We start from the raw sequence: 26,644 nt of genomic DNA on the forward strand, positions 1-26,644 counted from the left end.
CTAAAGTTGATGAGCGGGCAAAGTGATGCTGGAGTCTTTTGTCTTTTCCCTCGTCACGTTTATTCTTGGCTCAACCTGACTCACTTCATTTGCTAATTAGGAGTTGAAGGCCAAAAGGGAGCCTCAACACATCTCCTTATCAAGCTCCGTGACACACAATGTGTCACATTGACGGATTGTAAAACTGAATGCAGTTTTTCTTCAATCAATATCCTTGCTCCCATTTCACTCCTCTGCCGAGCTCATTTGTGGCCCAATATTTTCTTCTCTGTTTTCACAGACTGAACCTCCTAGCCAGCATCATGTGCACATCCAGAAAGAGCTGTGGCGGATCCAAGATGTAATGGAGGTCCTCAACAAACATAAAGACCAGAGGAACGCCGATGGTTCTATGGCCTTGTATGGGCCCAACTTCAGCATGCAGAAAACAGAGGTATGAAGGGAACACTTGAAAGCAAGTGAAATAAAAAAAAACATGAGAAAAACTAAAAGAAAGATGAAAAAAATCAACGGTTTCCGAATCTCGAGTATGCACGGGTCAACTGTACTGTAATATCATAATACAACAGCACTAATCGATTTTTTATTTTACTTTTACGGTAATGAATTTCAACTCCATATATTTTTTATTAATGTATTTGTTTTGTAATTATAAATTTATATTTAAACAATCCTTAAAAACCTAAAATAGCATTTGTACAAATAAAGGCCACCTCAGATGAGCAACCTCGGTGTGTATGACGGTGTCGCTCACAACAACGGAGTGTGTCCTTGTGGTCAGTTAATGAAAGAAGCCAGGACCAGATGGAGGTCACTCAGAGCGTGCATGGCAGCGTCCTGTGTCACCTTGCCTCCTGTCATGCCTTGTATAATCCCCCCAGGAGGAGGACTCTGTACCCCCACGGCCACCTTTGCCCCAGTCATATGAGCCCAACCCCCTCGCAATTCCCCCCCATGCCGGAGTTCGCTCAGCATCCCTCCACAGAATGGAGGACAGGAAGACCAATCAGAAGAATGGCACACACAGCGTAAGCTTGTTGCCTGCAGCTGCATCACTGCCTGCTGTGTAGCCCCCCCCCCTTTTATTTTGAATTTATCTATTTTTTATATTTTAAAACATCCCTTTTTTTATTTCATAATTCCATTTTTTTTTATCAAGCCCACGGAAATATGCTTTTTTTCAGTGTGTTGCAACATTCTTTTTAACAGTGACAGCTTTTGTTGTCATCTCGCTGCTTCCAAGCCATCCTGGGTTGAATGCGTCTGCTGGCTGCTCTTCGATATTTTGTCCATCTCATACGACATGCAATTCCATAAAGACTGTTTCAATGACTGCCTAAACTTAGATCATTGGCAAATGGCCCCTCTCTCAGAAGACATGGGAAGAAAAAAAAAAAACACATTGATAAAGCCTTTGCATTCTCAGTGTTGAAGCAGGCATTTCTAATTCATCGACAGGGGCCAGACTATCGCCTGTACAAGAGTGAACCGGAGCTCACCACAGTGGCTGAAGTGGATGAGAGCAACGGAGAAGACAGGATTGAACACCCGTCTGACCATCCTGCAAACAAAGGTATCATCTTGACACGTTTAAATCTCAAGGCAGCAACTGATTGATATGATAATTAGATGACATTTAAAAAAAAAAAAAGTCTACCCTACTGGAATTTTTTTAAGAGTTGTCATTGCTTTTACATAAGTGGCACTTTACAATGACCTCACATGATTCGTCTCTTCTTCCTCTACCAGGGCCATCCTACCCAGTTGGCATTGTTCCACCTAGAACCAAATCCCCAGTGCCTGACTCATCCTCCATCGCCTCCTATGTTACTCTAAGGAAGAGTAAAAAGCCTGACTCCAGAATGGTCAGTCTCAAAACGTTTACAATCTGCTTCTTCTGCAAATAACAGTAAATATGAATAATGTTGGCTCTTCTTTTTCCTCTGTGGGCCGAGCTGTGGCACTTGATGATTCGGAATGGCCTGTTGTGGTCATCAAGCTGGATGTTTAAACTCACCACCGGGTGCGAGCAGCCCACTCCAAAACAGCCTCTTGTAAAATAAATGAGAAGCACAATTTATAGTTTCCACCCACACATAATACCAACTGTGTTATTTAGTGTGCCACATGGCAGGGTGTGTCCTTTTTTCTTTCTCACCCACTTTATGGCTACATGTCTGTTTTAAAAAAATGAAGACTGGCTTTTCATAGAAAATGCAAACAACTTGTCTGCTGCCTTCCGTCCAGGCTTTGTTCTATTTAACAATATAGCCCGTGGTGGTAAGAGAGTTCCTTGAAGAGTTCAACTCGGGCCCTTGGGTACTATCCCCTTGGACAGTCGCTCCAGCATCTTGGAGCTCTGGACCGAATCCAGATTTAGCAGCTCCTTCGAGCTTGGCGCCGAGCACACAACGTCACATTGTCAGCCTGTCACGCTCGGGCATTAAGTGGGCGCCCAGTCTCTGTAGGTTCACACGCTTGTGCCGGTAGAAGCGTGTCAGTGCATAGCAGCAATTAATTCAGGTTGCTTCCAAAGAACTCGTTTCTTTCTGCGTGAGTGGACACCCAAGACCCATTAAGCACCATTACTGTGGCTATTTTCTGTTACCTGAACTGCATGCTCAGGGAATACATTGTGTGGACAAAAGTATTGAAACACCTCGGTTACATACGGAGCCTTGGAAAAGTATTCCGATCTCCTTGAACGTTTTTCCACCTTACAACCACAAGCCTTTTTATTGATTTGGGATTTTGAGTTATGTCTCTACCATCTTTGGACTTTTTTTTTTTGTGTTCATGACTGTTGGTGTTTTTATGATAATTATAAACCGATTTTACGCTCTCAACAATGTTCTCCTTGTTGTGTGATAAACAGGAGCGTCCACACAGCGCCATGGAGCATCAATTGTGCGCGCTAGAAAGCAGTCGGCCCAGGATGAGCGTAGAGGAGCAGCTGGAGAGGATTCGCCGGCACCAGCAGGGTGCCCTCAAGGAAAAGAAAAAGGGTGTCCGCATTCGGGGGACCGCTGAGGAGAACACTCTGTCTCGCAGTAATTCATTCACAAAAGACAACCATTCACGTAATGTCCAGGTACAGTACAGAAACGGATGCTTTTACGTCAGCCAATCAATCCGGGACCCTTTCATACTGTAGGTTCTCTTCTAAACATTTCACAGTCTCAAATGAGGCGGAGAGATGACGTCATGAGCACAGACATTTTGGAACTCGAAGCTTCACTCAGGCAGCAGGAGGTAGTCAGGGAGCAGGAGACGCCCGCTGAGGAAATCGCACGTCTCAAAGAAGCCTCAAACTCTGAGCGCTTTAATGTGGTTCGGCAAGTAAGGCTCAATCCCTTTTTTTACTTTTTAACCTTTACAGCAAACTGCTTGGAAATTATTGCGCAACTCATGAACATCTGTCACTCTCGCTAGTTGTCTGTGCCGGACAAAGTGCTGATACCTGAACGCTACGTGGAGTCGGACCCGGAGGAGGCACTTAGTCCAGAGCAGGAAGCTGACAAACAACGGAAAGTTGACCGCATCAAAGCTCTCATAGCCAAAAACAGGTAAACATGGAATTCATCACTGGAGACTTCTGCTTTAACTTTTTCACCTTCTGTTCATTTGAATAAAATTCCTTGCTTTCTTTATTGTCGCACATTGACCAAATGCATGTCCCTTAGCATGCAGAATCCGATGCCTACCATAGCATTGAGCCCAGTGGAGGCTGAAGAGGAGATTACCATCCAAGAGAAAGAGAAGATGATTAATATCTCTTACGAACTAGCAGCAGAGGCCTCCAAACGTAGCAAGCTGGTTGCAGGTAGGCTGCAAACACAAGATGACCTCAGGAGGAGGGCGTTCAATTATAAGTGGAGATTAGTTGGCATAAGACCATCTTCATATTTTTCATTTTTATCATAAACCCCACTCCATTGCAGCTTCCGAATACTGTAAACTTAAAAGAAAAGATCAAACTAATGTTTGATGAAGAGACTAAAAAGAAATTTAATATCTCTATCATTTCCCATCCTGCTTTTTATGCCTACAAAAAGTGGCGACTGCAGGTTCAGTTGGGCATAATTATTGATGTATATAGTGAGACGATAAATCTGTTTGGAAAATATGTATAATCCAAACACTGTTGTGCAATATTTTTTTTATCATCCATCGCTCCGCCATGGAAGGGGGTTTTATCACGTTGTTTGGCACATAGTCCAAAACTAATAACTCACCATACACATACATATGTACACCTGCTAAACCTTGTATCAATCAACAAAGTTAATAAAAAAATATATTATTGAGGCTGAAGTTAAAAAAAAATGTATTGCATCATGATACATTGCCCCTAGAGGTAAAACCAAATCAAAACAAAATCATCTCTGAGTAGTATTAAATGAAAAACTAGATATTTATAACTAGTTTTTATGCAGGTGGTACCTAAATTTGTGGCTGGTGTGTACTGCATATAACGTTTCAATACAATGTTAGGGGGTATCCCTTAAGTAGACAAATCTAGTTCTGGATATTTTCTGTATCCAAACGATTTTTCCATTTGATTATGCTGTGCACTAGATATTGGCTTGACTTGAATGAGCACTTCAGCCCCGCACGACTTGTGGCTTCTTTCACAGCTGCCCACTAGAAAGCGTCTCACTCATTAAAGACTAAAAGAGGCGTTTTCCGTCCCTGAAATTTTCCGAGCCGCGGTCTGACCCAGGGCTGCGATTAGTGCTGGAAGCAGTAAATAAAAGGGATCTCCGAGATGGACACACACAAGTGGTAAAAGAAGCCCAATCGGTGTGGCTGAAGTGTTCATGGCCATTTAGTCTCAAGCATGTTGTGTCCTTTCTTTGGGGTGTGCTGTGGTCTTGAACATATTGCTGTGTTTTGTTGCAGTGAAAAGTCCGCCGCCATCTTCCCCAACCCTCCCACCGTCTCCTAACACGCCGCCTCAGCTCGCTGACGGCTCTCACTTCATGTGTGTGTAGTAGCACCAGTAAGGGCCTTCATCACCTGTTGTCTTTTTTTCACACTCATTACACTCGTGTGTGTCCTCGCCATTGTTCTTAGCCTTAGTCACGTATTGTCTGTTTGAAGTAACCGGGAAATTTCGAAATTCTCCCGCATCAAGTTTGTTTGACGCTTTTCTTTCTCTCCTCAGCACAAGCTCTGGCCTCAGTCAAAACATACACATGAAGGAAATAACAGTGGACACGGCTATGTGCTTCTCTGAAATCTGACTCGTGTGTGCATGAGTGTGTATATGTGTGATCACTGTGACATCTGAAGCACTCCTCCAAGTGGCTGCCACCACCAATAACATTTAATTTCTTTTGGGACTACCACACTGCTTTTATGTTGTTCTTAACCTTGAAAAGTTTTTACCCTTTTTTTAAATTATTTATAGTTTAATAGGTATTCTTTAAAGTGTTGGTTATTATTTAAGCATTCATAGTTAACCATTTACTGTGGAAAAGGTTTTTGCTTCTTGAGGTGAGCATATAAACAACAATGTAGAGAAGCCTCATTTTGGTACTGCAGACTAATACAATTCATTTTTTTCAAAAGTTTTAATTATTCGAAATGACATCCGGCAGTCTGTGTTAAAATACTGACAACCGTTTTATGAATGTTACGTTTTAAGTCTTTCCAGACTTCTTGTTTCTTTGTGATTGCTGAGTTATATTTAAACAGATGAAAAACAAAATCTGCAGTTGGTTGGATTTTATGACTTTTTGTAAGCCTAGTATTAAAAGAAGGTATTAGCACATGTAAAAAAAAAAAAAAGAAGAAGCAATAATTAACTCCAAAGTTTGTGGATGCAGGTTGCATATTTCTCACTTGTACAAAGTGTAATTAAGAGGCTTACTATGTATAGAATCTTGCTGCATGCAGCAAGATGGGAGCATGTATCAAACACGTGGTTACAGATGAGATTTAATTTACAAATGTTCATATGCCATCTGTTTTTTATCATATGAAATAAATGTTCTGTTCTTAAAAAAAAAAGCTTTGCTGTTCTGCTTGTTCTTTTTTCACATGATTAATGAGATTAGGCACATGATCCAGCTGTGGATTCAATATCAGGCCTGCAGGAATGTCAGATGTGGAAAATATGTTTTCATAGATCCATTTTCTATCACATTTGGGTTCATTCACTCCTCTGAGCTTCAACACCCAGTTTAAAAACAGTGAAATGCCGCCTTCGTGTGGTCTCTTGGTCTAACAACAAGGTGGTTCTTCATCTAACCGTTCAGAACTGTTCTGAATCCCTCGCATTAAAAAAAATGTTTTTTGCACCAACTCTCATCTGCCATAATGTCCAAATGACTATTTATGCAATGAATGAATATCCGAGACAAAATCTGTAACTTTAATAATGTACAGCAAGGTTGTCAAACTCATTTTTGTTGCGGGCCACATTGGAGTTATGGTTTCCCACGTGGGGTCATTAACGACTTAAATAAAAACGAATGGGTGGATATTATCGCATACACGCAACAGAAAAATTCAACAATTTTCGAATTTATTTTGAAATTAGGATTATAACAAAAAAATGTTGCAATATCTCGCTATTAAAAGGAAAGACAATTTAGAGTGTTGGTATTCTAACAACAAACATTGAATTGACACATGATTTTGCTTTTGCGGGCCACGAAAAATGATGCGGCGGGCTGGATCTGGCCCCCGGGACTTGAGTTTGATAGGGGTGATGTACAGCGTGTTAAAAAATCCAACGATCTCATACACTACTGCAAGCAGTGTCGTCAAGACAAATGTAACAATTTAAGTTATAAATGTAGATCAGTGCTTGTTGACAACTCCAGAGGAATTAAATCAGAAAGACAGTAACACATGGTGCGTTTAAATACCAAAAGCATGTGGCCGCACTGTCCAATCACAAAGCAGCTTGTGCAACGTCCCGCCCACTTCCACCGACGGTCCAATTTTGACACGGAGAGTGCTTCGCGTGTTGAGCTGCCGCGGAAATGGCGGCTTCTGCCTCCGAGGTAACTCCTGCAGCGATTGCCGACATTTGCACTCTTGGCGAGGATGAAACTCAAACCGATGAGGACGGCAAAACCGAAGCAAAATCAGTGCAACCAGCCAGCTGCAGGGAGACGAAAATGGAGGGGCTGAAGGCGGAGGCCGGCGAGGTAGCAGAGCAGGCCGCTAGCGAGGCGCCGCTGATTGACGATCCAGAAGCGGTCAACCTGGAGACCACACCCGCTCTTAGAAATACGGAGCTTCCATCCGAGGAGATGCCATCCGAGCCGCCGCAGGACTTTGCAGATGACAATGGCGATCGCGTCGGATGTGTCACGGAGAAAGATGCTAAAGGGGAGTCCGGGGAAGAGAGCCGGTGTTCCGGCATAGAGGAGGGCGATAAGAAACCGACTTGCGAGGATGGCGATAAACTGAGCGGCGGAGACACGGCGCTGGGTGACAAGAGGCGGCCGAGCGTGGAGATGTCCTCCTCTGACGGTGAACCGCTGAGCCGCATGGACTCCGAAGACAGGTAAGAAAGTTTGGATTGCGCTGTCACTTGTCCCCAGGGACGCAACAGGGCGAATAAAAATAAATAAACAAAAGTGGATTTCGCATTCTCGCGTTGTGCACCGGCGGATTCACCTATTCGCACACCCACAAATTTTTTCAAGCAATATATTGGTGCATAAAAAGAATACATTGCACATATCTTCCACACTCAAAATGGCTTTTATGGCAGAAGATGCCACCAAAGGGGGGCAAAGCTCTGTTCAAGTGATGATTTCAATTCACTTTAAATTATTTCAATGGCAGCAAGATGCCACTAGAGGGTACCAAAGCAGTACTGTTGTTGCTACTGTAACTGATGAAGTCCATCATTTAAAAAAAATAAACTAAAACTAGATATTTTAAATCCATATTGTACAGCACAAAGGATTCTTAAATTAACCAAAATGTCACCAGAAGTGGACACACAGGTTAATTGTGTAGGTTCTGCTCTCTCGCAATCGAGCATTTAATTGTTCTTATCAGTATGTCACTGATAGTCAAAATCAGGATGCATCATTTTTTTTGCAATAACTTTTCACTCCTGCTCTCTCCTTCAGCATTAGCAGCACACTGATGGAGATGGAGAGCACAGTGTCAAGTGGGCGCTCCACTCCGGCTATGATGAACGGACAGAGCAGTGCCGGCTCCTCTACTGTTAAGACCGTGGCCTACTCCTGTTGCTGGGACCTTTGCCTTCAGTACTTTAACTCCAGCCCTGATCTTGCCGAACATATTAGGGGTGTCCATGTGGACGGACAACGAGGAGGGGTCAGTATATTCGAACGAAACCATCTTGCTTATTGAGCTTGTTGTTTTACGAATTTCAACTGTTCAACCTCCAAATGGTGTATATTTCTGAAAAGAATCATTGTCGTTCATTTGTGCTCTCCTACAAACCCGTTTTGAAGTCTTTCATCCACAATGACACACTTTTAAAATGTTTCTCTTTTGTTCACCTTGCTCTTTAGGTGTTTGTGTGTCTATGGAAAGGTTGCAAGGTGTACAACACTCCTTCCACTAGTCAGAGTTGGCTCCAGAGACACATGCTGACCCACAGCGGTGATAAGCCCTTCAAGGTAAAACCTGTCAGCGTCATCCTTCAAGTAGAATGATTCAACACATACAATATTGTCACCATAGTTAAGCTCCAGCCTGTATTTAGAAGTGTTTAATTTCTCTCAGTGCGTCGTTGGTGGCTGCACCGCAAGTTTCGCCTCTCAGGGGGGGCTGGCTCGCCATGTCCCCAGCCACTTCAGCCAGCAAAGCTCTTCCAAAATGTCTAGCCAGGCGAAACTCAAGGAGGAGTCGCCGTCCAAGGCTGGCCTCAAGAGGAAGAAGCCCAAGAATAAACGCAGGTGCTCCCTACGTACGTAAACTAAGAGGCACGCTGACGCTACCCAATAGACACATGCACAGAAGCAACTCATTGAGGTTCTTATTTCACCTAAAAAAAAAACACGTCTGACTTTGAATGATAATCAGATGTTTTTTGTCTGCATCCACTGTCCCGCTACCGTGCCAGCGAGGCCCCATGATTTCTTTGACGCTCAAACCATGGACGCCATCCGTCACCGAGCCGTCTGTCTCAACCTCTCCACTCATATTGAAAGTGTGGGCAACGGCCACAGTGTGGTCTTTAGCAGCACGGTGAGTCTCTCTGCTTTCCTGTTGTTGTTTAGACGACCTTGTGTATCTATTTAAAAAAGAATTAAAACGTGTTTGAATATATTCCTTCCCCCATGTTTACAAATGACTGTATGTATTCAAACGAGTTCATTGCGAGCTGTTTCGAAACTGTCATCATAAACCGAGAACTTCCTGTACGTACAGGATTTGGGCAAACCAGTCCTGGTGTAATTGGTTAAACTCATCAAGTGAACAACTTACATTTAGAATACTGTATGTTTAGTGACTAAAAATTTTAACATGACTGCCATTGCTGAAGTAACAAATCCTGCCTCACATGAACAATTAATTATACAGTAAACATTTTGTAATAAGAAAAACAAACTATTTAAACAGTTATTTAGCTTACTTATAATTTTTAGCAATTTATTCTTCGTTCAAGAATTCACATCAGTCTGTCCAATGAGTTTTTATGTTGCGAATCTTTCTATACTCGAATCTTGTATTTTACTTTTGGTCATCAGGGGGCGTAGTAGTTTCATTTTTGGAGAAGCCACCACTGCATTGTGCTGTTGATTTTTTTTTCTGTCTGTGCACTTTAAGTGAACCTCTTTTTGCCTCAAGGCTTGGGTTGTTTTTCTTTGAATCCGACTTCACAGCAAAGACAATTGAATCATGTTTGTGTGTAGGGTGCCTGTGTCATTCTAAACACGAGTGATATATAATATTGATCAGCTGTTCGAAGGCTCACCAAGAAAGCATATTTTCAACCACCAGTTCATTCAAAAAGCTAATACAAAAAGGCGATGTTTCTTCCGATGTAACTGCTTGATAATGAGTTTTGACTCCAATAGTGCATTTTGATTGTGCTGTGTCAACATAGCTCGCTACGAGTAGCTAACCTTGCAGAAAAAAATAGTGTGTGTTCCTTAGATGTAAAAAGCCTGTTTATCCTCCAAGGGAAAAATGGCAACAATTGTCTGAGGTCTTTTTGATCTCACACTCCACTAATGCATTTTATGGAGCTTGAGAGATGAAGTAGAAAATAAGAAAAGATTGTTTCTTTTCTCCTTTCATTTGTTGGTCCCGTGTGGCAAATGCACCAATTCACATGCACGAAGCAACTGTTTTTACTGCAATATGCATGTGTGTCATTATTAGGGAGAACCCGATGGGGAGGATCATTATGATGAGTGCTAATTGAGCTTTTCAATTGTCGCCTTTCATAGGTCAGATATGCATAAAGCACACGTGTGTCCAACACAAGCATTTAAATAGATCAGTTTTCAGGCCATATCGAGTGACATGAAAAGATGTACTGGGAAATGGAAAAGCTGAAGCTTGGGAAGAGCTGAAGAGAAATCCGAGCGATTTTGGTTACAAGGTTGGAAGGAGGACACTTGTGTCGTGGGAGACTAAAGGGGATGAGGTGAACGTCCGGGTCAGGGAATCGGAAGGAGATCAAACCAGATGAATGCATGTTTTCCAGCCCTCCAGCCCAGGAGATTTGTGGGCAAGAAGGAGTGCCCCGGCGGACTTCTCTAGGCCAGAGACTGTGGGGTGGGATTGGGGTTCTGTGGTGTTTGGCCAGAGAGCCTGCTGACACGCCAGAGCAAGTCAGCCATGTTTATGATAGGATATATTTGTTATTGCACCCATCTGCGTCATTCAGTGCTTGACCCGCTGACAGGAGGCAGGCACCCTATTAGAACCGGGCTTACCCCCCCCCCCCCCCCCCCCCACACACACACACACACCCGCTTCCTTTGGTTTTCCATTTTTACTGCCTGCGTACTTCTCACTGCTCATCCTCCCCTTTTCTTTACCTCCTCCCTTCCTGCTTCGTTTGACTGATGCAGCTTCATTAAAGCAGGCACTTCACAAATCACTTCATACAGCGCCAACATGGCCAGCGCATTTATCTTCCGCCTTTACATACCATTGTGTTAAATCTGTGGTCGGTGATCATGGACTAACTTCTGTCTTTTGTAAATTAAAGAAGCTGTCAATTTAACAAGTCCTTCCTTTGACCTCAGAAATGTCTCATCCCTTGTTAGGATTTAGTTTTCTGGATACATACGTAGATTTATTTATAAATTCAAAATACCGTGCAACCACTACAATCTGTTGCCGAACACTGCTCGTCTTTTATTATGTTTGGATTAAAATATTTGTGCCATTATCACCAAACGTTCAGTGTACAGACAGTCAAATATTTCCAAAGTACAGGATACTCATTCACCCTGCCACCTTGTTCCAGAAACCTGAAATAAATTCCTACTTGGGTGTCAGTTTTGCCCAGCTAAATATTTTTGTGTAATGTACACCTCAACACCGCGACTGTATGTAGTGTCCTGTCAAAAAAAAAAAAAAACATTCTGGAGCGAAAACTGGCAAGTTAAGAGATACTCTTCTTGTCTAGAAAGTCTTGGTCTGCCCTTTTTTTTTTTTAGGTAGTGCAGTGTCCTCCATCTTCCCCTCAAACTAGTTTCCATCCCTCCCATAGTCAGTCTCAGGGGTAACCAAAATAATTTCAGATATTCATGTGCGTAAGAGAACTTTTTCTCTGTGAGCTCATTCGCCATCCTAAAAATAGACATTCCTAACTTAAAAGAACCAATTGACGTAAGAGGTTCTATCGGTGGCTATTTTTGAGGCTGCTGGTTATTTTTCCAGTTCTCTCGCTTCCTATCAACAATATTTTTGTGAATTCCAGGTCAGTTTTACTGTAAACTGACACAGCATGATAGGCGGAATGTTATGCAGTAACGGCCATTGAGCCTGACAAACACTTTTTTTTTTTTTTTTTTTTTGGTCACAACTCTATTTTTACATGTGGAAGGTTGGGAGTTACGGGCAGTCATGCTGTGATTGGTTTGGGGGCAGAGTTAAAGCAGGTAAATCGTGCTTGACTCGGCGTCTTCCTGTCTGAACAAAAGTCAACCAAAATATTCAGCCATGAATGTGACACGTGTCTTAATTGCAGACAGAGAGAGTCGGCTAATTGAATTTTGTGACATCTTTATTGCTGTAGAGATGATGTCTACAAATAAAAAATGAAAAAAAGAATAATAGAAATACAATGAGTTTGGTTCCAGAAGATAATAAGCTAAGCCCCCCCCCCCCCCTTTTTTTGTCCTGTTTGGTTGCAATGTGGAACTGACATAAAAGTATTACAAGAAATCAATAATTTCTTGTTCAAATTTTTTTTTTTATCAGGGGAATGTTTTCCCACCTGTTCCTTGTCTGCTGAATGGTAACAGAGGACGGTTTTCGTTGAAAATAGAAATCCATCTTCACTTGAGCATGCATTATTAAGCGGCCTTACATTGCTGCTCGTGGTTAATGATCAAGCTTCTGTATCAGTGGGCGAGATGTTTGAATTATGAAGGCTCATTATTCCTGGGAGGGGAACATGTCTTTGAAGCCGTTTCTCGACGCACAAGAGAGAATGATTCCATCGTGCTTGTTGGATCGCATCTTGTTTTGAATTTTTATCGTTATCTGTTGGTTCAACTGTCGGCTGCTGCTGTTTTTTTTTCAGCATTTTTCATTAACGTTGCAGATAATAATGATGACCTTGATTGTTTTGCAAATAGCTATAACAAAACAATTAATTGTACAGGCAGTACCCTAATATTTGTTTTATGTCAATTTATTGCTGTGTAGGTGCTAGCCAAAAGGAAGGAGGGCTCAGGAAAAGTCAAAGTTCTCTTACACTGGACACCCGAGGACATGTGAGTAAAACATCTTCCATTGGCTGATAATTCGAAAATTGGAAAACAAAATGCCGATTATCAGAATGCGTATCGTTGGGTGGAATTTGTATCCTTACAAATTTCATCTCTTTCTCCCTTATTCCAAAAACGTGGACATCAGGTTGCAGCTCAGTGTAGGGCAACCTTGGCGCTTGCTCATTAACCAATTAAAGAAGGCCGAGCAAGGTTAGCGCCATGCTTATGAACGGTGCTCGTCTCATTCTTCGTGACAATCCGGCCATGTCTATTTTTATTGTTGCTTAAGGGAAACGTCCAACACTGCACTCCTATTAAGCCTCTGAAAATGATCAGAGAGCAAAGAGATGTGAGCTGGAGGAAAAGTGTGGAATCAAGCAGTAAAGGGAGATGAGGAAAAGAGAAAGGTAAAAGGGAGCGGGATGAGTACTGTGGGAACAAGGAAAATAATGGCAGGGAGCCTCGGAGACTGGATGATGCATCATCAAGTCATTGAGAGCTTCTGCTTAATATTCTGCAGCCAAACTTCTAATTCTTCATTCAGCTATGCTCCTCCTTTAGCTACCTCCAAAATGTGGTAGATGGAAGTGAGAGCCATGTCAGTGTTCTTTCAATTTTAGAAGGGAAAGTAAGATTCAATAGTTTCATAAGTTAAGAGTTGTACGAACCAGCAACCAAAGAAAAACTTTTTTTTTTAATAATTGTTTTAACAGCAATGCAACTTTTGGACAGGAAAAAAAAACATTAGTCACACAGAATCAAATGTGATTCCAGTGAACATTCATTTTAAAAGTGTACTTGGAGGTCAACCTCTGTGTTTCAGCGATTTTGTTTTTTTTAATGAGTAGGTGATCTTTTTGACTTGGATGTGAAGTTCTACTATGTGCCTGACCTTGAGATGTTTTGCCAAGATTTTAGTGCACGCCACCGAAGAATATCCAATTTCTTTGCATTCAGCAGCATATTGTTTGCTTTGGCCGCATGCATTGACTCTGGATAAGATCCTTCTATAGTACAAGCAACAGTTGCACAGCAATTGCTTGACTGTAAGCAAATATTTTAGTTCAAGTCTTAAAAATGTGCCCTTTTTTTGTTTATTTGTTTTTATTGATCAAACTTGTGGCACCATTTATGTTTTTTTTTGTAATGTCAATCGTAAAACACTGTCTGAAATAACAATTGCTGAAAATTCCTAAAATAGTTACAAACATCTGATATTAGATATCAATATCAAGCAAAAATGACTGACAAATGATTATTTCATGTGAAATTACATTACTTTTATTTGGCTGCATCAAAATGTGCTCCCTCCATTGTGGCCTGCCATCCTCCCCTATTTAAAATGACATTTGAATCTCGCACTCATTCTGCTGAGTCCCATATAAAGCCTCTTAATATGCTAGCAATTGAATATACGCTGCTGCTTTGTGTTGAACTTATTGCTTCTGTCATCTCGCCGACCATCTCCATTTGGCAGCAGCAATCAATCCGCATTGTAAGTATGGGCTTCTCCCGAGCTGGCATAACCAAGACAAATATCATTCTCCGGAAAAGAAAACACATCTATTTGATTTCACTTGCTATGCTTGACTGAATAATCGGAGTCTCTCAACGAATTTGCGTGTGCATACTGTATGTGTGCAGCGGATTGGCTGACTGTTTGCTTCGGTCGTGCCACGGCACTGTCACTATGACATGTGATGCACGTGAGCGTTTTGTGAGTTAAAAGTTTGCTTTATACGTGGACACTAACTCCGGACCAAGCCAAACGACCTGGAGGAGGATGGCAAATAATTTGTGCAATACAGGAAATGCACTCGATTTATATTTAAGTCCTTTTTCCTGACCTTACATATATCTATTTTTTTTTTTTTTTTGCATTCTTCCTCCGCAGCCCGAATGCCCTTCATGTGAACTACCTTCACGCCATCTCAGTAAACTGACTGCTTAAGCATGTGAATAAGCGATTTGGGCCGGCTGGCTCCCTGCTTTGCTTCGTGTGCGTGTCCGTTTGTCTGTCTCAGGGGGCTCCAGTGATGACGCACATAGTGACGAGGGGAATGCTGGGGGCGGAGACGGGGGAGAGCTAGGAGGGAGGGAGGGAGAGGTACAGCCGACTCGCTAAACTCTTTGTTTCCGTCTTGTGCAAGATGACTTGCCACGCCAAAACTCGCACACTCCCTTCCTTTTAAGGGGAGCGTGCTGACGTGGGTACAGTAAGATGCAGCTGAGCATTGCAACGCAGCATGTGCGTGAGATTGTCATCCTCTCCCACCAGATATGAAATAGTTTATTTCGCCCTTTATTCCTACTTTTGATAGTTTTGTGTTCACATAGGTCAAAGTCTAGTCAAAGTATTCCCATGCAGAGAAAGGTGATGGCGTCCTCCGGATTAAAAGGGCCGCTTTGTCCGTTTCACTCCATCATAACTGCCCCTCTCCATCCCTTCTTTTGTTTACCTTCTAACCACGTGTTCTATGGATGTGTTCCCTAACAGCCTGCCTGACGTGTGGGTGAATGAAACGGAGCGATCTCAGCTGAAGACCAAAGTGGTACACTTATCCCAGTTGCCGCAGGAAACCGCCATGCTGCTAGACCCAAACATATACAGGTGGGAATCTGCGTGTGCCATTTAGTGTCATGGTTGTACATGCTGATGCCTGGAGACCAGCGCCATCCTTAGCCAACCAGCAAACATTGTAATAACACGGCTTCGTGACATGAGAAGGGTTTCCATACATGTATTTTGGAGTTAATTATGCATTCAGAACCACTTGGGGGCACCAGTTCCTGTTATCAGCAACTGCTTTAGTTTCTCAACCATCGTCATAGCACAACTTTATGAAGGCTGTAACTACCTATCCAATTATATATGATTGCTTTTTCTGCAGCTCTGCAAAACGCTCAACAAGGTGAGAAACAGGTTTTTTAAAAAATGACAAAGAAGCTAAAAGTGATTTCTCAAAGGGGAACAATCCACCTAAAATATTCATAAGGACTAAAGGATGCATCAAAAGCAGTCACAAAGGGCTGGACCTGAATATGTAGCAGCTTCAGTCACTTCTACTGGACTTCGGTTTCACGGTTCATTACAATTGTCACACCTCAGTAAGATTATTTCAAGGTTGTTTAAGTGCATTTACATCCACAAACAAATTGGGTTGTTGATGTGTCTGAAAGAAAACGTGTCGGTGAGATCATCAGTGAAGTAGAACATGGTTCCCATTTTGTTTAATCCGTAAATGTGTGCGGGGGTGCCATTAGAGGCCACATTTGATTTCTCATTGTGGGAATGTTTAGTTATGAAGTAAACTAATAACCTAACAAAATGCAAACACAATACTGTATAAAGTGATTCTTATCCAATCCCATTCACCTTGTGTATTTTGTCTTTAAACACAATATTTTCCATGTCTTTCCAGAGCACTTCCACAGAAGCGACTAAAGCAGTGGTAAGTTTTACCCACTTGTATAACTCCTATCATCTAATCAGTCAATCATCCTCATGGTTTGCTCATAAATTGTTTGACATATCGTATCACAAAATTATTTCAAAATGTATTTTAAAAACAGTTATTCAAAACAATGACCAAATTAACCTGACCCCGGATACTCACTCATATTCCTAAATTCCCCCGCCCCTGTATATTTTGAAATATTTGTGGTTGGGGTTTTTTTGTTTGAAGAATTTGGAGGGTTTTAAAATGCACTTAATGGTCACCAACCCACTTAAAAATATTTATTTTTTTAATGTCAATCAGACTCATCCATTGGAGCATGGATTTATATTAATATATTTATATGTATTTATATCAATATATTTACATATTATTATTAGGATTATTTATATCAATTTGTTGATTTGCCCCACATACTAATAGTTAGTATTAACAGTCATTCATGGACTTAATATGCCAAAAGATTCTTCTTAAAAAGTCTTTAGGAAAGCCAACCAACCTTAATAATACATTTTATATTGATTAGCAGTTCAGCACCGAATGCACAAATTCATGTCAAAATTGTCAATACGCTACATTGTGTATACTAAATCAAGGCATCGACCAAGGTACCTCATGTTTTATGTCTCATATAATTGTAATCACTCATCCCTCACTAAAAACATCTCTTACAATTCACTTAGCCTGTAAGGAGTCATCACTTTTTATTTCTTGGTCTTAGCGGTGATTTCTAATTGGGATGGGACGCTCGTCGTCGCCCTTCTCTGGAATGGGACGTGGAACAATACGAACAATTTGTCTTCATCAAGAACGCAGAAGAAAGTTTCTTCTTTTTTGCCCTCTAAAAAAGAAAGTCTCAAAATACAGTCTGCCCTCATAGCCAATGTTGTAACAACTGTTTAATGCTTTGTATAAATTATGTATGCAAATTTGTAACTTATATTTTTATAACGTAAACAAAATGATCATGGTTGTGAATTAGTGTGAGCGATGGCACCGTATTTACTGTGATAAGCTATTTTAAACGTCAGCACTAGGGACACTTGAAGTGTTTATATCGTCCTGAGCAGTATTACCATTTAACTCAGTTTTTTTGACCGACTATACTAACCCGGCGGAATGATACATACATATATACCTTTTGTAAGCAATAACTGGATGCCCAACATTATCAATAAGACTCGATAAGATCCGGCACGCCAAATTGCACCTCACTTCTTTCACTTCCCCCTTTTGCAGTTTATACTGTATTCTACATATATATATAAATATCTTACTTCTAACATATCACCTGTTTCAAAACTCAATTCCATCTGAACTGCTTGTTTTGTACTGTCTGTTGTCCTGTTTCGGTGGAGTATTGTGTTTTTAATAAAACTAGAGCCATGACAAGAGTTGACAAATATGGCTTGTATTTATCAATGAGGGTGTGGAAGTGCCAGAGAGAAGCAATGCTTCTGGTTTGCATTATTTGTGAGTCAACTTGGTCAGCAGGCAGAACTTTGTTGGACTTGGGTGAAAACTGAGTTCAGGCTGAGGTCTGCTGCTCTTTACTAGCTTCTCACATATGGACTTCATTTCACTTAAGCACTAATGGAGTTAATAATGACACATTCGAGTGTTTGGTTTAAGGTGGGTGGAGTGAAGTGCTCGCATGTAATTTTTTTAAATTTTGTCTTTTTTTTGTAAATGAACAGAATGTGTGCGTGCGTGTATTGATAATGTACAATACAGTATAGAAAATCATAAATGGCTACAAATATTGTTTTCAATCTGTCACAATTCTGTGAAACAATGATCAGTTGATATTTTACTATTTAAAACAAATATATTAAAAAAAAAAACTAAACACAAACCAAAACAAAATGGTATTTTCATTTTCACAAATTAAAAAAAAAAATGCTCCTGTCATTAATCTTAATCAAAAGCTCTAATACAGCTTATTTGTGTGCATCTCTTTCAGGAGATTCCATTTTTTTTTTTTATAGCATGACATTTTTAGATAATCTTTAATTATCTACGTCACACGTGTGCTACACGCAATTTACATTTGCAATCCATTTGCAGGTTTGTGAAGCTGTGAGTGGCACCATTCACAATTTCAGCTAATTACCATCTGTGTGTGACAAAGTACTATTCTGATTTGCATAAAGGTTTGTTACGCGTTCTTGCTCATGATCATGCATAATTTTACTGTTAATAAATCTCCTAATTTAGTGCTCTATACCGCCGTTGTGAAATATTCTGCATCTGTGCTGAAAATTTCTGTTCCCTGCAGTCCTTAAAAGGTTGAATTTTCTCTGTGTGTGGGTGTGTTTATTTGTTTATTTACTTATTTCTTTACTTATGTATTTATTTATGTATGTATGTATGTATGTATGTATGTATGTATGTATGTATGTATGTATGTATGTATGTATGTATGTATTTATTTTTCATTTTAAATCCGTCTACTATGTCTAGATGAAGAGAATTACTTTTTGCAAATGAAACAAAACCACATTGTTTCTGAAACTTTGCCATACTTGAACTGGAGTCACCAAAATGATAACGAGAAGGCTTTGAGACGATCAATTGTCATTCTGCTTCCAAATCCTGATCACCATGATTGACGGGGCGCTCTCTTTTCTTCCAACGAGAAACACTTCCAACCTGATTAAGGAAGGATTTGACTGGTAGACTCCCTGTTAAAGCCTAAACTCTCTGGAGGGTACATTGCATTACCACAAGATGAAAGGATGAGAGGGATTTGGGGAATGAAGGATCCATTGCTTCTCTTGTTCAACTATCAAAACTTGGAAAGCATCCACAGCTTGGCTCATCGTTCTTGTGCCTCACACATGCTGTGGCAGTTTTAGTTTTGCAGTATACGACTAAATGACGACATTCATTTCTACCATAGATTATAAAATAATTGTGGTCAGCTCGGTTATGTTGAACATGCACCATCGATATGTCTTACAAATCGAACCAATATGGCGGTTCCTCAGTACAATTTGATTGACATGGAATTATTAACACGGAGATGATATAAATTGACATTAAGCAATGGGGCGGCCTCTTTTAATGAGCTAATGTCCAGCTTTGCTATTGCGTTTTGCCGGAGACTTATTTCAGCAGGCATATTCTGTGCCTCTGTGTGCGGGATGGCCCCTTTGGCCATTTAGCCAGCATAGTTTCCCTTTCGCTGCTTTTCCATCAGCTGAACAATTGCGGTAGCTGTTATTTATAGACAATGCTTCATCATATTCACATTGTCATCAGCGTTGTACGGGCAAAAGAAAATGCAAGAGCAACACTAAATGAGCTCGTGATTTTGCTTTTCCCACAATTTCTCACAATTCCATTCAATGTTCAGAGATTATGCAAAAATATTTGTACTCTATTTCCATTCCTTGTTTATTAAACAATAATAAACTTTTTTGTCTGGGTGTATGTTCCGAACTCATGCCCTCGGGAGCCCCAATTAGCAAAGGCGTATTAGCATCAATGTTTCCACTAGCCTCTGTGAAAACAGTACAGATGCATTTTTCTCTGAACGATCGAGGTTGCCTTTTGAGAATGTTTAAGCACTTTAGAGCCTCGGGGCAACTAAAATGGTCTTGAATCTGTTATTCCTGTAATGTGGAACACGTACAGCAAGGCATGGGTGACATGACTGAAAGCAAATGTGGAACGTGGCAAAAAAAAAAAAATATATATATATATATATATACATACTATATACTCGAAAAAGACGCAACATCGACTTTTACAAATGTTCATTTGTAGGCCTGCATCACTGCGCAGTAGTAACGGAGCATTTGTGGCCTTTTCGTTGCTATCTGAAGTGGGCAACCCTTTCTCAGATGATTAAACACATTTGCCCTTGAAATATGATTGGCCTGGTGTACTTTGCTCATGCTCCCCCCCCCCCCCCCGCCATTTTTTTACACTTGAGCGGTTTCTAAGAATTGCTGCATGTTCTCTCTTCCCTGTGACGTCTTCTCCTCCCATTTCACTTATTGACTTGGAATATCATTTGGCAGAGACACGTTATATTGCTGTACTTGATACACAATTGTTGTAATTGACTCTTGCATAAGCTAATTAGCATCGATACAGGAGCTGAAGCTTTCCCCAAATTATCTTGCTGATTTTGCAAAATTGCAGTAGCTCAAACTGGAACAATAAACAGATTGTTAAAATGGTATTGTACCACTTTTGATGAAACTGGAAATTATTTTCGTATACTGCATGTTTGTCCAGTTTCCCCTGCCTACAGGCCAGTGATGTCATCGTTTTGTCTCACTGCTGACTAAACTAATCCGAATGTCGAGTACTATACAGACATGAAATCATAGAAACCTAAATGAGATGAGCAAAGTACAAGAACTAATATTGTCAGGCTCCATGTTTGTGCGAATGAAGCTGTTGGCCTAAGCTTGATGGATCCGGCTGACTCAGCGGGTTTGTGTTTGGCTGCCTGCTCAGGTCAGATTACCTAAGGTAGTGGTTGTTGTCTGTCCAGCTCGCTCACGCACGCGCACACACACATGGACATGTCACGCTAACTCTGGCATGGATGCTTCCTCCTTCAGCCATGTCTTTGAATGGGCTCTCCTAAAGCCAGCTGCATTTCCAGATATGGAAAAGACTTGTGGTCCGGATCAGTCATGAATGGATGCGCAGCAGCTGTGCTTGTCAGGATTAGCATCATAATGTATCATCATGTAATAGTGCTTTCGCTTTGTCTTCGTCGTAAGCAGCAGTTGTATGCTGTCCTTCATTTAACTTGCACATTCAAATCTCCCCGTGTTGTATTGTTAGTTACACGAGAATCACGTCAAGTGCCGACGTTGTTTCGGAAATAAGCAGCCAATAGGATTACATCTTCCATTTACATAAAACATGGCATGTTTTGAGTATGACCAAGCAGTCCACAGATGTACGCCGTTCCAAAATGGTGTCATTGCTGAGCAGGTTATATAACCTTCAGCTCACCGTGAAATGTTGCGCACATATCTGCGTTGGCTAAAGGCAGGATGACAAGCTGCCTCTTGATCTCTGAAGCAATACAGGAGAGCACCGATGATGAGGGCTGAGCGCAGAGTGCCGCGATGCGTGGCGAGGCGGGGGGGACGCGTGCGGAGGGCCCTTTTGTAGCCTCCTGCCTCTCAGGGCTCCTTTGGCCTGTGTATAATTGATGAGCAGAGTGAGTAAGAGACGCATTTGTGACTGTCAGCCAGCCTGATGGGGACAGACACGACTCAAGTTTGACTTTCCTCATCTGGTTGATGATGACAACGATGAGGATGTGGTCCGAGTTTCTTCCCGGTCCTCTTTGTCGTCATTTTGGCCATTGCTCTTTCGGTAAAGAGGCTAAAGGAAGGAGCGTCTTGATGAGAGGCGGGGTCAGTGCTTTAGCTCAAGTACAAAGACTTCAGCTTGGAATGACGTGGAAAAATTCTTTGCTGTGGTGGGAGGGGCACTTAATGATGTTCTGATGTTTTCTGTAATAGAAATACTCTATTGTGGTGTCAAACCGTTGCTAACATGGTAAAAAGAAAAAATGTTTGTTGACGACTGTCATGTAGGAAGCGACATTGCAGCTTGGTGATGATGCTGTACAGAGAGGAGAGTGGTCTCCGTTGCATTGTGGAAAGAGCGAGAATGTAGGCCATATTTACATAATTTATGACGATGTGCAAATGGAAAGTTGAAAATATGATACATCTTTTATTTTGAAACGTTTGCAACACAGTTTTAGGAAATTTGTGTAGAATCGGTGCGTAAATGGTTCTTCACTGGTGAGGCTACATTTGTTCAGTTTTTAATAGATATAGACACGTGGTATTCACTGATCCGCCACAAGGATTTTTTTACTGTCGTGTGTTGCAGTTTAAATGAAATGTTTATTCTTAAAAGACAGAATACAACTTTGGAAAATTAACCTTATTGCCATTAAGTCATGTGTTACTTGATTAATTTTAAGACTGTTTAGCTTCGTTTTTCCTTTTTAAGAACCAATCTTCTATTGAGGGACACCAATTTGAATGTCAATGTGCTTCCTCTGAGATTGATTAGAAACAGAAATTGGAAAGTAACATTCTACAAATGAGCCATGAAGAAAAACTGGTTTCTGCCCCTGACATGATTACTGACGTCCAGTTGCTGATCATGTTTTGTAAACCTCACAAAAATTAATAACATCACTATTGATGATAATATTTGGGTGCTATCATTAACCACTGGTCCTTATAAGTCATTAATTCATTTTTATCTCCGCCCCCCCCAAAAAAAAGGATTTTCTCACATCAAATGTCTGTTATAAATTTATCTTCCTACTACCCTTGAACCTTCTGAACTGATTTTCCTCAGAAAGTAAACACCACAAATCTGTTTAAAATCAGACTTCAAAGATGTTTCTTTGAACTAAACGCATAAAGTTCACCCATGCGTGTCCATCTGCCCGTTTTACAATGAAATGGAGAGCAGTTATGGGAACTCATGGGCTTTGGATAGCAGTTAGCGCTCCCATTGAGAAATAAACTCTGCCCTTTACACAACCACTGGGACCGAGTGACTGACATTTCCGCTAATGCCATCACATGAGCCGTGCCATTTTCGTGAAACCATGGACGACTGCCACCGTGTGCTCGCACCGCTGCGACCACACAGGAAACTCCACGTCTGTTTGTGTTTTCCACTGAAAGAGGTAGAGGAGTCGTGCATGACCATCTATGGAGGTTCTCTGAAATTCTTCTTGTGTGCCCCTCGTAGCTGGTGCTAATGTATCAAGGCGTTATTGCTTTTGCAACACTTTTGCTACTGCTAATTTGAGCTAGCATTAAAACCAAAATGCAGCCAAGTGTTGAGTGCCACTGCTTCCATTATTCGTAAACGACCAATTTTTAATCATCTCCCCATCACCGATTCCCTTTTTGTTATTGAGCCTTCTTATTGTTTCATTGACAAAGGGAAGGACAGCTGGGTGGATTTTAAGTAGTGTTCTGGAAGTAGTGTGTGTAAAAGGCGCCGTAGCCACCCTCCCTCCTCCTCGTGTCTTTAGGGGGAAGGTGTGAGCTGGACATGCAGGAGAGCTTTCAGCTGAGTCCAGCGTTTTCCCTCCTGATGGCTCCCAGATGTTCTTAAAAGTAAATGGACACATTGGGCTCTTTTTTGTTTTCCCCCTTTTTCTGGCACTCCTCGCGTCCTTCCAATTTTCCCTCTCCCTATAATGTCCACTTCACCTTGTCCGCTCGTAATCACCCATCCTCTCATAAACAGCCATTTTTCACATATTCTCCTCCTCCTCCCTTTAGGCCTCCTCCTCAGATGCTGTCTCAGCTCACTTTTTTCGCTCGTCATCCGATCATGATGATTCTTCAGCTGTGTTTGATCATCCACCCAACAGTCTCGAGCAACTGCCTTCATGCTCCAATGCATCTTTGCTACACAGTATGCGCAAGAGCTAAAACACCATTTTCAGGTGTTAAAATAGCCACCGTGGTCCTCATGCATGAATTAATTTGTAAGAAAATGCAAAGAAAGCAATACGGATATGAATATTTCATTGAATAGGGACAATACCTCTTAAGTTCTCTGAATGAAAACAGCCTTAATGGAGTGTCAGGATTCATTCAACATGCACTGCTGTACAGCGTCTTAAAAGCATACACCCCTTCCTCCCTATGACCCATTAAACAGTTTTCCATTCAGACGGGAATGCTTTTTGATTTTGAAACCCACGAGTAATCTATGGTAATCACTCACATGCATCCAATTTACAGGAGTTAATTGGCTAATTATATGACCCTTTTACTGCTCCTTTTTGTGTATTCAAATTTTTTACATGTTCTTACATTTGGAGTACCTTCACTAAAATAGCACTCAGTAGTATCATAACGCTAAAAGGTGGCCAGGCTCTAGCACGTGCTAAAGAGTTAATGACGCATTCCTCACCTCACGATTACTGACATCTCAGAGGGGAATAACCGCCACTTGTTTAAATTGTTGATACATCACACTCAACTTGTCTGATTACTGAGTGGCTGATTTGTTTACCAGAGCGTCCAGGGTCGTTTATTGATGTTGAAACATGTCAACACTTCCTTCTTATACATACGATTTTGATTTTCTGCTTGGTGACAGATGGCAACATAAGCTCATTAATTCAGTGTAGGTAAATTATAATTGATATTCTGTCGTGCTGCAGCAGCATATTTCGACTTCATATTTTAGCCATGCAGGTTTCCCATGCGCCTGCCTATTCACTGACGCACAAGTTGACTGTAAACACGCTGAGCTGTTGTGATGACGCACAATCCCGTGCGAGTTCGCTGACTCAAAAAGGCAACAAATGGCGGCACTGTCCTCAGCCGTAAACCTATTCCTCGGCCTTTGGTCTGAGAAACTAGATGAAGGTTTCCCAATTCCCTCCTGTTTGTCCTATGGCCTAAAAAATGTATCTGTTTCCATTCAGATCATTTCTTGTGTATTGATGAACGATTCAGGTCCTTCTTCCATTTAGCTTTCTTTTCAGTGTGCAACATTGATTCTTCTATCAAGTGTCATCTTGCTTACAAGATTGCTGCTTCAACACTTAATGATGATTACGGTGCTAGCTTGGTGGTTGACTCTGAAGACTCCGCCCCCCATTGATTTTGACTTGCCTAATTTAAAGATGTTGAGCTTTTGCGGTTCACTCATCCACCAGCATCAGCAGAGCTCCTGCCATCTATCTGCATTATATTTCGCATAAGAGCATATTTTACTCTATCAAGCACATCCTCGTCTTCTCTTTTTTGGGTCAAGTTTGTGTAGTGGTTTCACCCTGCTCCCCGCTATGACATCACACATATTTGAATTGCACAAACACTGAGATTTCTGCGGAAATGATATGTCACCGATATAAAGAGTAATTACCAGTTTTTCTTTCACAAGACTCCTATTTCACATATTTTCTTGTATTTTCCTTAGCCGCACTCTCACAGCCTGCTTTCCCCTCGGTAATGAGAAGCATGTTTGCGGTTGTCTGCTGATTTGGAGCAACATCGAGGGGGAGAAGTCCTCTGGGATAAGATGTGTTCTTCAAAAGAGATGGGCCTGAATGTAATTATCACACAACAATGTCTATAATTAGCAGAGGTGCACTTGAGCATCATGATGATCCTTGCTCCACATTCTTTGAATCACATTTTCTTGCATCATTATACAGTGAACTGTGAACTTACCTCTTCCTGCACTTGTCTCTGTTTATTTTTCATCTTCACATACAATTATATGCATCCTCATAGCCTTCATGTAATTCAGTTTTCCATACTCGAGGGGAAAGTTCCCTTTTCATATTTAAAACTCCTCCCACTTTCGAGTCACCCTGGCACGGGTCCCACTCGCCTCCACTAAATAATCCGTGGCATCCTGCAGGAGCCTCAACTCTCGTCCTGTCCGGCTTCCCTCTCTGAGCACCTTCTCCCCCTCCCTCGCTCACCGGTTTGCAGCGTGTAAGATGTGACGCACAGCCCTGCTGTCAGAGAGAGATAGCAAACCTGACTCAGGCTGTGACGTTGCCAGGTTATCTCCAAGTTGTCTGCCTGCAGAGTGCAGATCTGCCTCACACTTCTACTGGACAAGGCACATGTGCACTCGCAATGCAGCTGGAACACCTCAAAATCTCAGATTAATGCACGGTACACAAAATCTAATACACATGTCTAAAGACAGTGACGTAGCTAGAGGGAAGGGGGGTGGCACGAGGGCGCTGGCCCCACTGAAATATGCTTGGACCCCCCCAGCTGCCAGACTAGGTAATTGACTTTTGGGTATTTTCCGATTATTGTTATCTGAGATTTTTTTCCCTAATATCCCCACCTATCGTCTGAAGAGACCATTTATTGAATCTTTATCAGCGTTTTCTAAAGAGTACTTAGGGGTTTGTAATAATAATAAAAAAAAGTTCTGTCTTGCGGACGCCCTCCCGAGTTATCTCAGCACCTCAAAGTAAAAAAGAAATCCTATCTCCGCCAACGTCTATAGATGAAGAGCTTAAACCACATCCACGCAGGCCTCCTCTATTTTACCACTCCTCTGCGTTTTAGTTTTATCACACTGGCCTGGAAACAGGAAATTAGAACTTCAGTCTGAAGTCCTCCCCCTATTGAGGGCAATTCATCTTCTACAGTATTGTGCTTATTTTCATTAAGGTCACGGCATTGAATCGGCCTGTGGTGTGAATTTGGCGATGAATGCCAGTTTGCCTATACGTGCCCTGTGGTGCAACTAGGACAGGCGCCAGAATGG

At 41.5% G+C, this 26,644-nt stretch overlaps 2 protein-coding genes and 1 long non-coding RNA gene across 15 annotated transcripts in view; 2 read left to right on the forward strand and 1 right to left on the reverse strand.

Annotated features, from left to right (window-relative positions):
* Nucleotides 1–5,810, forward strand: part of LOC148396190 (pleckstrin homology domain-containing family A member 5-like) — a 50,023-nt gene extending 44,213 nt beyond the window's left edge. For 8 of the 11 annotated variants that reach the window (XM_088378405.1, XM_088378407.1, XM_088378408.1 and 5 more), the window contains 10 exons: nt 281–433; nt 882–1,028; nt 1,459–1,573; nt 1,750–1,865; nt 2,876–3,091; nt 3,178–3,339; nt 3,433–3,566; nt 3,684–3,823; nt 4,903–4,984; nt 5,168–5,810. In XM_088378405.1, the coding sequence (XP_088234531.1) occupies nt 281–433; nt 882–1,028; nt 1,459–1,573; nt 1,750–1,865; nt 2,876–3,091; nt 3,178–3,339; nt 3,433–3,566; nt 3,684–3,823; nt 4,903–4,984; nt 5,168–5,246 (1,344 nt within the window). In that variant the 3' untranslated portion in view covers nt 5,247–5,810. Of the gene's footprint in view, nt 1–280; nt 434–881; nt 1,029–1,458; nt 1,574–1,749; nt 1,866–2,875; nt 3,092–3,177; nt 3,340–3,432; nt 3,567–3,683; nt 3,824–4,902; nt 5,003–5,167 lie in introns of all 11 variants that reach the window. The other 3 variants (XM_088378406.1, XM_088378409.1, XM_088378410.1) reach the window with 3 other exon arrangements.
* A 1,105-nt stretch (nt 5,811–6,915) lies between these two features.
* The window catches only part of LOC148396191 (zinc finger protein aebp2-like), a 35,915-nt gene continuing 16,186 nt past the window's right edge, over nt 6,916–26,644 (forward strand). Inside the window, exons 1-9 of one of the 3 annotated variants that reach the window (XM_088379234.1) lie at nt 6,916–7,525; nt 8,103–8,313; nt 8,514–8,621; nt 8,728–8,911; nt 9,068–9,192; nt 12,841–12,908; nt 15,403–15,516; nt 16,328–16,357; nt 23,668–24,013. In XM_088379234.1, the coding sequence (XP_088235360.1) occupies nt 6,996–7,525; nt 8,103–8,313; nt 8,514–8,621; nt 8,728–8,911; nt 9,068–9,192; nt 12,841–12,908; nt 15,403–15,516; nt 16,328–16,357; nt 23,668–23,926 (1,629 nt within the window). In that variant the 5' untranslated portion in view covers nt 6,916–6,995 and the 3' untranslated portion in view covers nt 23,927–24,013. Of the gene's footprint in view, nt 7,526–8,102; nt 8,314–8,513; nt 8,622–8,727; nt 8,912–9,067; nt 9,193–12,840; nt 12,909–15,402; nt 15,517–16,327; nt 16,358–17,084; nt 17,767–23,667; nt 24,014–26,644 lie in introns of those variants that run through there. The other 2 variants (XM_088379236.1, XM_088379235.1) reach the window with 2 other exon arrangements.
* LOC148396192 (uncharacterized) lies at nt 18,684–25,815 on the reverse strand. The gene is made up of 3 exons (XR_015859125.1): nt 25,579–25,815; nt 25,271–25,450; nt 18,684–21,724 (listed from the first exon to the last, which is right to left on the reverse strand). It is a non-coding gene; the product is annotated as an uncharacterized LOC148396192 (long non-coding RNA).

Source organism: Syngnathus floridae, chromosome 6 (assembly GCF_059516105.1).
Source record: "Syngnathus floridae isolate MCC-2025c chromosome 6, RoL_Sflo_1.0, whole genome shotgun sequence".
NCBI classification, from domain to species: domain Eukaryota; kingdom Metazoa; phylum Chordata; class Actinopteri; order Syngnathiformes; family Syngnathidae; genus Syngnathus; species Syngnathus floridae.